General features: G+C 36.3%; 1 protein-coding gene across 1 annotated transcript in view; it reads left to right on the top strand.

The window, feature by feature from the left end:
* Positions 1-17,500, top strand: part of LOC135227091 (nephrin-like) — a 391,371-nt gene that overhangs the window by 343,686 nt on the left and 30,185 nt on the right. The window contains exons 14-15 of the mRNA XM_064266942.1: positions 6,017-6,168; positions 12,053-12,185. Coding sequence (XP_064123012.1) covers positions 6,017-6,168; positions 12,053-12,185 — 285 coding nt within the window. The remainder of the gene's footprint in view (positions 1-6,016; positions 6,169-12,052; positions 12,186-17,500) is intronic.

The raw sequence follows: 17,500 nt of genomic DNA on the forward strand, positions 1-17,500 counted from the left end.
GGTAGCAGGCTTGATAATAATAAATTTGCGTTAATATAAGATGCTATCGGTAGCAGGCTAAATAATGATAAATTTGCGTTAATATAAGATGCTGTTGGAAGCAGGCTAGATAATGATAAATTTGTTTTAACATAAGATGCTAATAGCACGCATTTAATGTTTAAATAATCTTCCTACCTAAACGGACGTATATTTTGACTGGTGGCAAAAATAAGGGAAGGAAACAAATGGCTCTATATATCTTTTTATACATAAAAGTTAAGCGCAAGTTTATTTATTTCAATATTCTTCTTAAGTCAATGGACATATATTTTGACTGAGTCGGCAAAAGTGAGAGAGTGCAACAAAATATGTAATGGCCATACTTATTCTTTTATGCTTCAAATATAAGCACAAATTTATTTATTTCCACATTCTTCGTGCTTAAGTGGAAATTAATTTTGAATGAATTGGCAAAGGGAAGAAAGAAAACTAAATTAATGTCTGCTTTGGCTACCCTTTCCCTCTGTACATGTAAGTAGAAATCTCGCAACTGTGTGTCAAAAGACAGCTTCTGAACGCACCGAAGCCTGGCTTTGTAAAGCACGTCTGCTATTTAACAGCTGCCAGAGAAAAAAACTCATGGAAGAGCAATATTTAAGAATGTTCTCACACTCACAATGGTAGAGCAACATCTAAGAATGTTCTCACACGAAAGCACAGGGATGATCGATTTCTCGAAACGCACATAAGACAAAAATAGAATCAAGATCTGTTTTAATGTTATGATAATTTTACAGAGGCATATCGAGATCTGTTTATTATTCTGATAATTTTACAGAGACTTATTGTCAATGGAGTCGACGTCAGAAAAGACCCGAATAACGCCACCTGGGGAAGAGACGGACCTCAAAAAAAAATTATTTTTTAAATAAAAAAACGCAGCGAGTAAAAGTGTAAAATACGTACGAACAGGAGGAGGAGGAGGGCCGCCTCCGCCGCCGCCGCCGTGGAAGAGCTTTCAGAAATGAAGAAGTAAAAAGGAAATGCCTTTAAAAGGGCTTTTGAGTGGGAGCCGGCGAGCGTTTGGGAAAAGGATGAAGACTTTTTCTTCTCTCTCTTTGTAAACATCCCCCAGGAAGATAGGAATTCAAAGAGGGAGGAAGAGATTCATTAAAGCTTAAGATGCGATGAGGTTAGCGCTTCGCTCCTGTACTGACTGACTGACGCTTGTGATGCCTCATGCTTCTGATGCTTCTGCTGTTTCTTATCCGTGGATATATCTGACAGCTAAGGCGCAGGAGAATCCACCTGTGAAGAGCAATTCAAGCACTTTGAGGCTTATGCTAATTGGAGTCGTGGGCGGCCGGGTGGGTAGGTGTTGGGGGTGGGCGCTTCACAAACCTACACAGAGCATAATTTCTAGCGACAGTGAGCGTCCACGGTCCCATGATTTCAGCTATGCTGTTTGAATGTTACGTTGGTTAGGGCGCATCTCGCATCTCGCGGACGACGTAGTAATAGGCGACTTGTTTGTCTCACAATGGATAATGCATTTACAGTCGTCTGGAGTGAATCTTCCAAGACGGAGGCGTTTGCTACTGCCCTCTGTGTGTTCCATTTGCAGACCCGAGAGGAAAGGTAATAATATACACAGAATATGATGATAGATTTCGCACGTGTATATATAGACCCGACCCACCGACTCGTCGACTCGTAGGGTCAACTCATATGCTTTGAGGAAAATCTAATGTCGTAAATTTCCTGAGGTATCATAAAAAAAGGGATTTTGTATTTTCATTTTCATAGATGTTTTGAAATGGTTCATTATAGTTAGCTTTATGACTTTTATCAACTTGAGGTCTATCACACACGCCAGAGTTTTTAATAATGGTTATGTGACTTTTAAGTACATTCCACATCTACATTCATATAAATTTATGTGGAAGTCTTATCAGAGCTTTTTGCACATTTTGATTAAATACATCTACAAATATCATTGGGGAATTTTTAGTCAGAGATGTACGAAACCTTTTGCCTTTCCTTTGAAGGTGGGAATAATAATAATAATAATAATAATAATAATAATAATAATAATAATAATAATAAGCAGCAAGCAAAAACACTAACAGGAGAAATATTATTGCTTATGCAGTGAAACAGATGAATGATCATTTGCCTTCGTTGCTAAATCAGTTTCCAAAAGACTTGTAGCTTTATTGTTTTGATGCAAAGCTAAACAGATACTGAAGGAAAGAAATAAAAGTTGACTAAACATAATTAACGTCTAGTTTGTCCTATTCATTAAAGCACGTATTATTTATTCTTTCAAAATATTTATAGATGAAGACTGCAGATTGATGTAGTTTTATTCAATGATATTTTGTTACTGAAAGGTACTCGGTATCGGTTTTGGACATACAGAAATGGACAGAAATACCTAGCGATGCTGTTTCGTCTATGTTCACTCTCCTGGCTTGATTTGCATTACCTTGCTGATCATTATGCGTAGCCATCATCAGAGTACATTCACTGAGTGCCTTCAATCTCATCACATAGGCTGTAACCTAATTCTAGACGAGAGTGAGACCAGAGCTGCGTCATTTCATATCGGGGTAGATTGCACTCGCGTGAGATTTTCAGTCGTTGAGGCACATTTTATATTTTGTGATTTATTCGTCTGTCTGTCTCTGGTTTTGTGAATTTTTGTCGATTGTACGGTTGCAGAATTGTTGGCAGATCGTGGAAAGAAGTTTCCAATTCAAGTACAGTCACAAGAATGAGAGCTTACACCTCATGATTTAGTATCATTGTTAATGACTGTTATGGCAATCAGTGCTATACCCATAGCGTTAGAAATGAGCAGTTATTCTCTTCTCATTTATTAATTACTTTAAGTGAAGCCCTGTCTTTATGCATGTACGAAGTATATGAGTGAAGTACATTTTACTTAGAATCTCTCTCTCTCTCTCTCTCTCTCTCTCTCGTCTTCCATCTCTCTCTCTCTCTCTCTCTCGCTCTCTCCGCGCTTTTTTTTTTTTTTTTTTTTTTTTTTTTTGAGGTCTTCATGTTAGAAAAACAAGCACGCACTTTATGATGACCTAGAAAGAGGCTTTTGAACGTTCCATTCAACCAGCTACGCCCACGATCTAAACTAAAAATGACCCCTATAGGCAGTATAACTCAAAGCAGTCCGGAAGTTCTCCTCCTTTCAGCCTCTGTGGACTTTCTGGGGAAAAGATAAACATTTCTTATCCCCAGAAGAAAATGCACTTCCCTTCAGTAAACAGACTTGAGTACACAAAAAACAACGTGGCCTTTTGACCTCCGTGTGTGTGTGTGTGCGTGTGTGTGTATGTGTGTTTGAAATGGACCAGACAACGTCTTTAATCTTTTTCTCACGTGGGTTTCTACTCAAGAGTGACATTTTGTGTGTTATAATCAATTTTGGCACATTCTTCACCTTTACTGTTTTTATGACAATAATGAGTTTTTAGAGATAAAATTTTAATCTGCTATTTCATATATATATATATATATATATATATATATATATGTGTGTGTGTGTGTGTGTGTGTGTGTGTGTGTGTCTGTGTAACAAGATACCTAGTCATGCTGTTTAACTGTAAAGTGAAACAAGCTATCAGTTCTGTCCCCAAGTAACACCCATGAAATGCAAATTAATTAATATATTATGTAAAATTATATATATATGATATATATAATATATATATATATATATATATAACTTTATGACCTATAAGATATTGTATTGGCCTCAATAGTGTCATCGTGATGACGATCATGATCGTATTTCGTAGCCGTTTCCCGAAAATGAACAGTGTTGCTATGATTGTGTTTCATAACGAATATAGAATACGTAAAATGCATTTATTAATTAGCCATGCAATTTCATCTGTTACATCTCCATCAGCCATTTTCCTTCCTCTTTTGGGGTAAATGATTCCCATCGTTCCGAAAAAGGAAACGGGAATGGTAGTAACGAGGGTGGAATCATTTTTCGCGGTTCCTGATAGGACTTTATTATTGTAGGCCTTGTGGTTTTGTCAGTTGGGTATACTAAGCTGAGGTCTGCAATTACAAGCCATAATCTTTCGCAGCTTGGTGTTATTTTTTTCACAACTGGTTAATTGCCTGTCTAATCTGTATCCTTTTACTTTGTATAAATTGTAATTCACTTCCGTCAAACAAAAAAACTGCAACGGGGAATTAAGATTTTATTCACGCGCATCCACGAATCGTTACGACAGATCCCCGGTCCAGGAAGTGTCTATATCCCTTTTGAATCGGGCTAAACCATCCTTTTTATAGTCGCCATTCGCAGGCATTATAAAGTCGGAAGTTATTGCTTCCATTTCTCTGGTATGAATACCTGGAGAATTGCGTTAATATCCCGTAACTGTCAAAGTACAAACGCAAACCGGATTGAGCTGCAAAACGCCTCTGTAACCTCACAAAGGATTTGACCGAAGGGGAATGAAAAGATATTATTATTTTTCCACTCGCAGAACCGCTGGAATTGATTGTAATTAAATGAATGTCAGGTAATTAAGCAACAAGTTGTCATTTCCTCACATTACCCCGCTTTTCGATACCAGCTCGGCTGCTAATAAGTGTTCTGTAATTACTTCTCATTTACCTAATTATAATATCCACCGGGTTATTTTCCGGGCATTCACGAGATTGTGTTAAATCTCCTTTTCTTCTTTTAAGTCATTTACGTTGAAGGTTTGGTCTCTCTCGTAACTGTTTTTGGAGTAAAGTTTTAGTGAAAAGTAATATAGTTTTGCGCTCTTCACAATTCCTGTGCAAAACATAAGATTTCCGGTATTTATGTTGTTGATACAAGTATTTTTTTAAGTACTTTTAAGTGATTGACTGTACACCTATGGTAATTGATGTGATATTTGCATACTAAGAGTCATAAGGGAGACTTCATTATTGATTATTATTATTATTATTATTATTTTATTATTATTATTATTATTAATTAGTATTATTATTATGATAGTAGTAGTAGTAGTAGTAGTAGTAGTAGTAGTAGTAGTAGTAGTAGTAGTAGTTAATTTTTCAACAGTGATTCTTCAATATCTACAACCCCACCCAATAAAAAATAAACAGTTATTCCTCTGTTGACATTAATGTGAAACATCCATACCTGAGGATATATTGCTTGCATAAGAAATATGAACTTTTTGCTTTTGTATATATTCACGTAAAATATAAATAACTTTAAAATATATATATACTCCCGTTATATGAAGATCATAATAGAGGCTAGATTTATGTTTTTCTTTTTTTTAAATGTGAAGGTTTGCTTTTTCGTGCGAACTCACCCTTCATGTTAATTTGAATATCTTTTGCACCTTTCCTGAACTCAGTTTTACCTCAGCGAGAACATCCCGAGGTCTTGTTTACGTTTTCCATACTGCACTTCGTTTCCTCGGTCCTTTCTGTAATTTCCATATGCATTACCTGGTTTGTTTTGCCTTACATTTATTATTTGTCTACAGAAGTCCCTTGTTTTTCTCCAGTCTTGTTTTATGTGGTGTCTGGTGCTAATTTCCATATCTCTAGAACATAGATTATTCGATCACTGTTTTTACAGAAATCTACAGTTTTTTCCACAATATTTTTTTATATGTACCATCTAGTACTACTTTTGATTTCTGTATATATAATTAATTCAACTTTTCAACAGTTTTTGTCTAAAGTGCCGTTCAATACAACTTTTCATTATTTTCGTCTATAGAATTGCTAACTTGATGTTCAATGAACATTTCATGTGGCCCTTTCCCCCTGAAGTCAGTGCGAAATGTGTGTTATTCGGTCACCAAAGCGAAGAATCCAAGAATCCTCGCAACAAAACAAATCCGACCGCGTCATAATCCGAGCAGAAGCTTCCTGAAGAAATCTCGAGAAATTAGGAAAATTGGATCAGCGGCCGCGAGGGGTGGGACCCTCCTCCAATATACATACCTCCATTTAAATGGTAATCTCGTCCCCTTGTGTACAGGTACTGGTGGCGGAAAGGAGAGGAGACCCTGCAGACGACGGACGGGGAACTCCAGCTGGGGAAGGTGACCAGAGAGCACAGTGGGAACTACACCGTCAATGCTTATACTCCCCGAGGAGCTGTCAACGCCTCGTTTTTCCTCAACGTGCAGTGTAAGTATTTGAATCCCTGACACCTCAACACACACACATACACTCTCTCTCTCTCTCCTCTCTCTCTCTCTCTCTCTCTCTCTGGATGCAGATAATTTGGATATCACCGTCTTGGTTTTCCACAGTATTCAGTGGATGGATTGGTCTCTCTCTCTCTTTCTGTCTCTCTCATTCCTGTACATAGTTGACCCCAAAGCTCTCTCTCTCTCTCTCTCTCTCTCTCTCTTCTCTTCTCATCTACTCTCTCCTCTCTCTCATTCCTTTAATAGATGACACAAAGCGCCTCTCTCTCTCTTCTCTCTCTCTCTCTCTCTTCTCTCTCATTCCATGTACTACAAAGCTGTGAAACAAGGCTTTCTTGTCTCTGTCTCTCTCTCTCTCTCTCTCTCTGGATGCAGATAATTTTGATATCACCATCTTGGTTTTCCACAGCATTCAGTGGATGGATTGGTCTCATCTCTCTCTCTCTCTCTCTCTCTCTCTCTCTCCTCTCATTCTGTACATAGATACACCAAGGGCTGGCTCTCTCTCTCTCTCTCCTCTCGTCTCTCTCTCTCTCGCATTCCTGTACATAGATACAAGGCTGGCGCTCTCTCTCTCTCTCTCTCTCTCCTCTCTCGCTCTCTCCTCTCCATCCTCTCTCTCTCTCTCTCACTTTTTCCCTGTACATAGATACACCAAGGCTGGCTCTCTCTCTTCTCTCTCTCTTCTCTCTCTCTCTCTCTCTTCATTCCTGTACCAATAAATTACACCAAGGCTGGCGCTCTCATCTCTTCTTCTCTCTCTCTTCTCTCTCACTCTGTACTAGATTACAACCAAGGTCTCCTCTCTCTCTCTCTCGTCTCTCATCTCTCTCTCTGGATGCAGATAATTTGGATATTAATCAACCGTCTTGGCTTCCACAACATGCTGTGGATGGATTTCTCTCTCTCTCTCTCTCCTCTCTCTCTCTCTCCTCTCTCTCTCTCTCTCTCTCTCTCTGCGTAGATGGCACCAACGGAACCGACTTGTCTGATTTAATGGACATGGTGCCACATCCTGTATTTATATCCACAAGGTTATAACTGCTTCCGTGTTCCGTTGTTTCATCACGAATTCCGTGTTGCGTAATTTGTTAACCATGAGAGTTTTTAAGAAAGCTACCACCAGCCTCCTGAGGCTAGAAATACTTCTATTTTAAATGTTGCTTGTAAGTACTGGTGGTAAATACTTTATCTTCACCCCAATAAGTGATTGCAAGTGATGTATGTGACAGATATTTTTTGTCGTAAAAGAGAGCTTCTAAGTACCGATGGTAAATACTTTGTCTTCAGCTCAATAAGTGATTGCAAGTGATGTATATGACATATTTTGTCATAAAAGAGAGCTACCAGCCTCCGGAGGCTAGAAATACTTCTATTATAAATGTTTCTTCTAAGTACCGATGGTAAATACTTTATCTTCACCTCAATAAATGATTGCAAGTGATGTATATGACATATTTTGTCATAAAAGAGAGCTACCAGCCTTCTAAGGCTTTATTTTAATTATAGGTTGTAAGCACAGATGGAATATACTTTACCTTCACTTTAATTTGGGATTATAAGTGAAGTATTTGACCTAAATCGTTAAGCCATTGAGTTTCAGTGACCTTGGATAGTGTTTTTTTCTATATATTGATGTTCTTTTTTGCTGACGTTCTTTTATTTTTATTGAACTTTATCGCGGTGTATTTGGGATTTCTATTTTGATATCACGATAACTACAATTGAGATGTGGAGACACCATGGATTGAGGTAAATTCGGAATTAGTTCTGCTCCTTGTCTTAAGGTGTTTCCACTACAGTATTAGTAAAGGAGTGTTTTTAGTGAAACATTGATCAGCTAATCCAATTTAATTTATTCACCATTGATTGAGGACACGGCACTTCTGATTCTCTCCTGATTTCACGCAAAGGAAACGAAACATAGGCAAAACTCTGATTCTGCAAAAAAAAAAAAAAAAAAAAAAAAACAATAATGCAATATATTCAAGAACATCCCTCGTACTACTTCATAACTGACGCAAAGCGAATTAGGAAGAGTATTCAGAATGCATTCTGACGAAGGTTTATTCATTCCTTCACTGCATATTCTTTTATATAAATGAAACATAGATTGCTGTAGAGTAAGGAAAGGTTGATCAGTTAATCACCAAATCAGCCATCCAGCAAAATCCTACGCGTCAGCTTTTTGTCAAAGTTTGCAAATGAGATTTTGATTTTTCATTTTTATTTTGACTAATGCTGAGTCTTCTGCCTCCTTAGAATACCCGTCTTTAAAGACTAATGATTTTTTTGTTTTTGTTTTTTCTCTCTCTCTCTCTCTTCCATTGCTCTTTCTGCCGCAAACATCCTTTTGTTTCTTTCCGTTTTTTGACTTGTGGTATAGTCAGCGAAATCAATAAGCTATTGTCGTCTCGTTTCCCTTTATCATTCAATATAAATGCTAATGCGCTGTCTGTCTTGTTTCTTCCATGTTCAGATGTAAAGTGGCGTGGTTCTTCTCCTTTTCCTCCTTCTTCTGTTTCTTCTTCTTCCCCTCTTTCTTATTCTTTTTTTTTATATTTTACCTTTATGGAGAACTCTGCTTCTTCTTTGGCAACCTTTCGTAATTTATATCCGATTAAGATTTAAGACATTTTTCCATTTCCCTCTTATTGATTTCTGCTGAATATCCTCGACAGTTCAGTTATCATCATTGCTAGTTATTATCGTAGGGTTTTTATGCTATTTTTTTTTATATCTTTATCATTATTTCAGTATTTCTCTAAATTAGTGTATTTTTTCTTCTAGCCATTTCTTTATTTCTTTGTGTACCTCCTCTCTTTTGTATAGCTCTACCCTTCTATCTCTTACGCCCACAACTTCAGGTTTGATTACATTCTTCTCTCTCTCTCTCTCTCTCTCTCTCTCTCTCTCTCTCTCTCTCTCTCTCTCTCTCTCGACGGCTTTCGTGTTTTCATATTTCCCTGTCATTTTGATTTCTTTGCTGCGTCTCTTCCCCCTCGTCTTTTTTTTTTTTTCGTTTCTCAAGTTTATTTTTTAACTATATTCTTACATTTGCACCGTCTCTTTTCTTTACATTTACTTCTTCCTTTATGGGTGTGTGTGTGTGTGTGTGTGGGTGTTTTATTTTATTTTATTTTTTTTTACCCAAAGCTTTCCCGTCGAGTTTATTTTTCGTTTCCCGGGGTGTTTTCCCATGGACTTTCTCCTCTACTTTCTCCAGTGCATTCCCTTCGAACTTCTGTGTTTATTTTTCTTAGAGTTTTCCCCTTTAGAAAGTCTATGGTATTACAGACAAATTTTCCCACGAAACTTTCTATGTTGCATTTTTCTTTTCCCCCCTAGGTATTTTTCCTCGGAGCTTTATTCAGTTTCGAAACGTTTTATCTCTTTCCTTCCAAACATTTTACCGTTTTCCTTAGAGACGTTTGACCGTCTTCCTTCTAAACGTTTTACCGTTTTCCTTAGAGACGTTTGACCTTTTTCCATCTAAATGTTTTACCGTTTTCCTTAGAGACATTTTACCGTTTTCCTTAGAAACGTTAGACCGTTTTCCTTCCAAACGTCTGACCGTGTTCCTTAGAGATGTTTGACCGTTTTACTTCCAAACGTCTGTCCGTTTTCCTTCCAAACGTCTGACCGTTTTCCTTAGAATCGTTTGACGTTTTCCTTCCAAACGTCTGACCGTGTTCCTTAGAATCGTTTGACCGTTTTTCTTCCAAACGTTTGACCGTTTTCCTTCCAAACGTTGTACCGTTTTCCTTAGAAATGTTTCACCATTTTCTTCCAAATGTTTGACCATTTTCCTTCCAATTGTGTTACCGTTTTCCTTCAAAGCGTTTTACCGTTTTCCATCCAAACGTTTGACCGTTTTTTTCCAAATGTTTGACCATTTTCCTTCCAAATGTTTTACCGTTTTCCTTCAAAGCTTTTTACCGTTTTCCATCCAAACGTTTGACCGTTTTCTTCCAAATGTTTTACCGTTTTCCATCCAAATGTTTTACCGGTTCCTTCCAAATGTTTTACCGTTTTTTATTTCAAAGCTTTTTACCGTTTTCCATCCAAACGTTTGATCGTTTTCATCCAAATGTTTGACCATTTTCTTTCCAAATGTTTTACCATTTTCCTTCAAAGCGTTTTACCGTTTTCCATCCAAACGTTTGACCGTTTTCTTCCAAATGTTTTACCGTTTTCCTTCCAAATGTTTTACCGTTTTCCTTCCAAATGTTTGACCGTTTTCCTTCCAAATGTTTTACCGTTTTCCTTCCAAATGTTTGACCGTTTTCTTCCAAATGTTTTACCGTTTTCCTTCCAAATGTTTTACCGTTTTCCTTCCAAATGTGTTACTGTTTTCCTTCAAAACGTTTTACCGTTTTCCATCCAAACGTTTGACCGTTTTCTTCCAAATATTTGACCATTTTCCTTCCAAATGTTTTACCGTTTTCCTTCAAAGCGTTTTATCCGTTTTCCATTCAAACGTTTGACCATTTTCCTTCAAACCGTTTTCCCAGTTTCCTGTTTACTTTAAGAGTTTCGTTCAGATTTTACCTTATTTTGTTTGTTATAACTTTTGGTTGCAAGAATGAACCGGTTTTAATGAACATTTATGCTCATTAACCGAATTTTATTATAATCTTTTCATTGCTGTTATTGGATTAATTTCAATATGAACATTTGGTCACTTTTACATGAAATGTGCTGTCACTTGGGCGATCTTTCAATTCCTTAAAACCTGGTTTATATATATATATATATATATATATATATATATATATATAATATATATATATATATATATATATATATATATATATATATATATTTCCATTGCAAATTATATTTTCCCACATGTTGCTTCTAAACATTTTTGTTTATCTTTCTTTTAATAATTAGCTAAACTCAGAATTTTTCCAAATGCTGTGTCTCAGGAATTTTTTTCTGTAATAATTTGTAAAACTCGGGATTTTTGAAAATGCTGTGTCTCAGGGAGTTATTTTTATTGTAATGATTTGCAAAACAGGATTTTTGGAAATGTTGTCTCAGGGAAAATTTTTTTCTTTAATAATTTGCTAAACTCAGGATTTTTCAAAATGCTGTATCTCAGGGATTTTTTTTTTTTTATAATTTGCTAAACTCAGGACATTTATTATATGGAAATGCCTGTGTCCTCAGGGATTGTTTTTTTTTCTTTATAATTTGCTAAACTCGGGATTTTCCCAAATGTTGCGTCTCTGGAAATATATACATATAATTTTTTTTTATTTTTCCTGTAATAATTTCCTAAACACAGGATTTTTCCAAATGTATGTATGTCCATTTTTGTCCTAATAATTTGCTAAAAACAGGATTTTTAGCAAATGCGTCTCGCGAAACCTTCACTTTTTCTTGTAATAATTTGCAAAACACATTTGAAAAACAATGATCTCTAAGTTCAGCGTTAATCGAAAACATTATCATCGTCACTCTCGTTCATTGCCCTTTCAATTTTCAGCGTAGCGTTTCCTTGAAGAGATTTTAGCGAAGGAATTTCGCTGTGAAAGAAGCGGAAGAATGAACGAAACGGGACGTACTCAACCAATGATGAAAATCAAATTCATTACACGACCCCGTAATGCATGAGGTCGCTCAGGGAAAAAAAACTCCTTCATTAATGATTCTGTTCTTTTTGAGTTTGTCCAATTATTTACATCACGAAAGAAGCTATAAATTTTAGATTAACTTCGGATGAGATCATTATTTTCCCCCGAGAGTGAAGACAGCGGGTGATTTTCGTTCCTTCTCTCTCTCTCTCTCTCTCTCTCTCTCTCTCTCTCTCTCTCTCTCTCTCTCTCTCACCCTTTTTCTCTTTCTCTCTCCAGATGGTCCGTACCACGTGCAGTCGACTGAGAGATCGACTGTTGGCCAAAATGGGTCCCTGAGTGTCGAATGTTCTGCAACGGGAAACCCCACTCCTAAGATTACGTGGACGAAGGACACGCATGCGCACAATAGGTGAGGGCCTGCTTCGTTTGATTATGTATTTATGTATGTTTTTTTAAACGATTTCAGCTGGTAATATTTACTCCTTGTGTTTTTGCTTGTAATAGCACCTATGTATGATTTTTTAAAGGATTTTGGCATGTAATATTTACTCTGTATTCTCTTTGTGTCTTCGCTTGTAATAGCATTTATGTATGTAATTTTGCTCCTTGTGCTTCTGTTTGTAATATCTCAGAGAATACGAGTGAAAATTAGGTTCTAAACAGGATATTACATGACAAATCTTTTTGTCAGAAAAATGGGGTCTCCATTCGACAATACTCATCTTCCAGCAGGTAGAACTTACCTTTGTTTCTCTGAAACGACAAAGGAATATTAAGTTCTATACTGGGTATTACTGGTATATTAAAAGTCTTTGTCTGTAAGAAAAAATTAGGTCTCCATTCAACAATGCATATCTTTATTTTGGCAAAAAATTTTCACTAATGAATATGTTCTCTTGTTGGTAAGTATCTGTTTATCACTTCACTAAGTTTCTTGCAGTAACATAATAGCCTTTGTATGTTGGAATATCAGTATCCGTTACGTACCTTATTGCTTAGTTTTATAAAATCTGCCAAAACCTGGACTGTAACTCTAATTTCATGAAGGTAAAACGTAATTGAGTCCATGTGTGCTGGTTTTATATTCAGACATTATATTTTTTCATGAAATGTGTTGAGAAAAACTGCCTTTAACACCAACTCAATTACGGTCAAAAGCAATTAAGTCGACGCGCGTTGATTTTATTTGCAGACATTATACCCAAAGTACTATTTTAGCACTATCCAGTCTCATAAGTGTGAGAATTATTGTCTAAGATTAGTTTGTAGACTTTCGGCGAGTCGGCAGAAGATTGGTGCCCGCGAAGAATTTAGTGATCAAGGTAGTCGAACGCTTAACCAAACTCTCCCGCGAACAACTGTGAGAATTATTGAAACGTGGCGACCGTCGATTCGATTCCCCAAGAATTGAAGAGGCAGCCTAAGTTCGGGAGGAATCGGGGAAAAGCATGTCGGCAAATGGAGTTTGATTGCGATTAAAGGGGCTAAAGACGCCGAGTTCTACAACTCCGCCGATAACTACCAGACGGGGGCACCCTGGTTGTTGATGCTAATGGGCCCACTTGGATAAGTTTTAGGTCGTTGGCACCAAGTGCCACTGCAGCAGTTAAAAGCAATGAGACGCAGGTAATTGAATTCATTTAGAACTCTTAATTACTGATGTCACGGCGTAGTAGTCGCCAGGGACACTTCAAACTTCCACGGCTACTGAGTGCTCCCAGAATCCACCGTGTGTGATTGGAGGCTTTACGCTTCTAAGATTTCTTTTACCTCGATGCTCAGATGTTTAATTACGTTCTATTCGATAAATATTGTGTTACGAATCAAATGATCAATTAACCCCGCAGGGAGGTAGTGCCGTCAGTGCACCTCATGTGGTACACTGTAGGTGTTACTTTAAGTTCTTCCCAGCGCCCCTTCCTTAGGCCCCTATAAGCTGGCTGCAACCCCTTTCATTCCTTTTATTGTACCTCCATTCACATTATCTTTCTTCCATCTTACTTTCCATCTTCTCCTAACAATTGATTTCTAGTGCAGCTGCGAGGTGTTCCTCCTTTCAAACCTTTTGTTGTCAATTTCCGTTTCAGCGATGAATGATGACCTCATAGGCCCCAGGCGCTTGGCCTTTGGCCTAAGCTCTAAATTCAGTTCAATTCATGTCAGATGATCGGTTACAAATATATCACTATAGTAGATTCGCATCAACCGTGCATTTGATGTCTAGGCCAGTCCCTTACGACGCTCCTGATTGGCTGTTGATAAGCCAATGACAGGGCTGGAAGCTCTCAGTCTTTTTCGAGAGTTCACATGGGTAGGATCTATGTTCCACCTCTCCTGAGTTATACGTCTTTCAGGAGAGGTGGAACTTACATCCTGCCTAGGTGAACTCTCGAGAGAGAATGAGAGTTTCCAGCCCTGTGATTGGCTTATTAAAAGCCAATCAGGAGCGTCATAAGGGACTGGCCTAGACATCAGATGCACGCTTGATGTGAATCTACTATAGTAGCATGGGTCTTGAAATGGAGAAACAGAGCCAGAGTTAAGTATGGGTATACTTATATTTTTTTTTAATCTCTACACAGATCTTTCGGGAATCTGTTTGATTCCCCTTTACCACCAGATTCCCGAAAGCTTTCTGTTAAAATCAATTCTTAAATATATTTCCCAATACATAGCAGCGGGCTTGTTTCTTCATTCAAATGATCGCGGACACTTTTTTTTTTTAATTGACAACTGTTAGAATGACGTGGGGCTAGAAAACTCTTATTAAAAATACTCGCAGGAAACCCATGTTCAGTGGTTTCTTAAAATGATTTACGAATGATTCGATATGTGTTGTGGCATAACAGATGATAATTGAGCATGTGGACACAGAGACATTCTTGAATATTGATTTATTTCATATACAGTACATTTCTTAGTTCTTATTATGATGGTTGTGTTAACATGTTTTAAATCATTATCCCATGTTTGTGTACTGTTTGGTTTTCCAATATTCGTTTTAATTTTCTATGTCTTTTTTGGTTGTAACTCTCTTGAACGAATTATGATAATATCAAAATAAAGGTATGTGTTGTGGTTTTAAGTATACTAGGTAGTAACATATGAGTTTTTTTTTCTTTTATACTTGACAGCTTATTATACTTCACAATTTAGATGCAGTTATTTGAATGAGTTTTCAAATATTGACCAGAGAATGCCAATAATCAGAATAGAAAAATTCCGACCTTGTGTTGTTGCTATTATTGCACGGGAATTTTTTCACCTCCTCGTTCTGTTTGTAAGCCAGTGAAGTATGTAATGAGTTCTCAGCTCGACACATGCTCTCTCTCTCTCTCTCTCTCTCTCTCTCTCTCTCTCTTTATTCTCCGCAATGCTTCTTCTCTTTCGTCTTCTTCTTCTTCAGCATCTCTCTGTTTCTCTGTCTCTCCTCTCTCTATTTTCCGCTATGCTTCTTCTTTTTCGTCTTCTTCTTCTTCATCATTTCATCTCTCTCTCTCTCTCTCTCTGTTTTCCGCAATGCTTCTTCTTCTTCTTCTTCTTCTTCTTATTCTTTTTCTTCTTCTTCTTCTTCAGCATTTCATTTCCTTTTATGAGACTCGCTGTTTTCGTGCAAATGGTCAGTTGCCCTCGACCTGTCTTTCCTTAAAAAGAAAAAAAAAAGAAGAGGAGGAGGAACGCGTCGACAATAGTGAATGTTTGTTAGCAGGTTGCTTTGTTTGCTCCGTTTTGGTGAACTTGCAGCCTCAGTTAGTGAATTATTATTGTTTTCTTTCGTGGAGGAAAACCCATGATTTGTTACCGTGCGCGTCAGGGAGAGAAAAGGGGGAGACTTGCTTGTCGTTTGTAGAGTGGTGGAGAAAATGGGAATATGGAATTGGTGGAGGTTTATGAACGATTTTTTCTAAAGAGAGAGATTGAGGAAATAAAGTGTATGGAATTAGGGATTTATGAGAGAGAGAGAGAGAGAGAGAGAGAGAGAGAGAGAGAGAGAGAGAGAGAGAGGAAAAAGTATATGAAATTTAGCGATATATGAATAATAGTTTTTTTTTCTTTTTGAGAGAGAGAGAGAGAGAGAGAGAGAGAGGAAAAAGTATATGAAATTTAGCGATATATGAATAATAGTTTTTTTTCTTTTTGAGAGAGAGAGAGAGAGAGAGAGAGAGAGAGAGAGAGAGAGAGAGAAAGAGGAAAAAGTATATGAAATTGGCGATTTATGAATTGTGTTTTTTTTAAAGAGAGAGAGAGAGAGAGAGAGAGAGAGAGAGAGAGAGAGAGAGAGAGAGAATGAAAGCTTAAGCTGGCAGTACTTCAGATATGTTAAAAGTTTGAAAGCCTGCAGAGAAAGAGAGAGAGAGAGACAGAGAGAGAGAGAGAGAGAGAAGGAAGAGTGAGTTAGGTACTTCCACACCCGATGGTTTTAAGTTTGAAAGCCTGGAAAGCTATGGAAATAGAGAGAGAGAGAGAGAGAGAGAGAGAGAGAGAGAGAGAGAGAGAGAGAGAGAGAGAGATAATAATGTTATGACGAGTTGAGGGCTATTTCCAGCTGCAGTTTCACAGTTTTCAAAAAGGTTGGATGATATGATTTATTAAACTACGTCCTCTTCTAAAGGAAGCACCGAGATGAGTGGAAAATGAGAGTAGCGGTCCCCTCCGCTCAAGGCCCCCCCCCCCCCCCCTTTTTTTTTTTCCTACAGACTCGGGAAATAGAAGGAGATAAAACATCCACCATTTGGTTGTGTGATGTGGAATATTTTTTTTTATTTTACTTTCTAAATTGAAATTTAAATTGCAAAGTGAGATTAGTTTTTTTTTTTAATGACCTTAGGATCTTTTAGAGAGACAAACAACATTGTTTTGTGCAGTGACATCATCAAATTCACACGTTTCACACACCGTGTTCTATATGATATATTTTTTATGTCAAAATATTTATATGTATACTATATATATATATATATATATATATATATGATATATATATATATCTATGTATATATATAATATGTAATATATTTATATGTATATATATATATATATATATATATATATAGATATCATATATATATATATATATATATATATATATATATATTATATATTATATATATATTTATATATATATATAATATATATATATATATATATATATATACATATATATATATATATATATATATATATATATATATATATATATGTGTATATATATATATATCATATATATATTTATATTTATATATATATATATTAATATTATATATTAATATCTATATATATATATATATATATATATATATATATATATATATATATATACATATATATATATATATATATATATATATATATATATATATATATATATATATATATATATATATATATATATATATATATATACATATATTAATATATATATATATAATATTATATATATATATATATTAATATCACCAACGTGTGTGTGTGTGTATAGACAAAACATCAGTTGAATTCATTTTGTTTCTCAGACGTGTTATTTTTCCTCAAGAGTCACACGGGATCTACGATGAAATGTAACGAAATGGTCGAAAAGTGACTTCAAATTTCGCCTTAATAATGTTTCTCTGAATTATTCCGAAATCTGTCTGCTATCATTCCGCTTCCATGGTACTTGGACTCGTCCTTCCCTGAACTACTTTTTTCTCTCTTCTCTTCCTATGTTGTTTTCGTTACTCTTTT

This window comes from Macrobrachium nipponense, chromosome 15 (assembly GCF_015104395.2).
Source record: "Macrobrachium nipponense isolate FS-2020 chromosome 15, ASM1510439v2, whole genome shotgun sequence".
NCBI lineage: Eukaryota > Metazoa > Arthropoda > Malacostraca > Decapoda > Palaemonidae > Macrobrachium > Macrobrachium nipponense.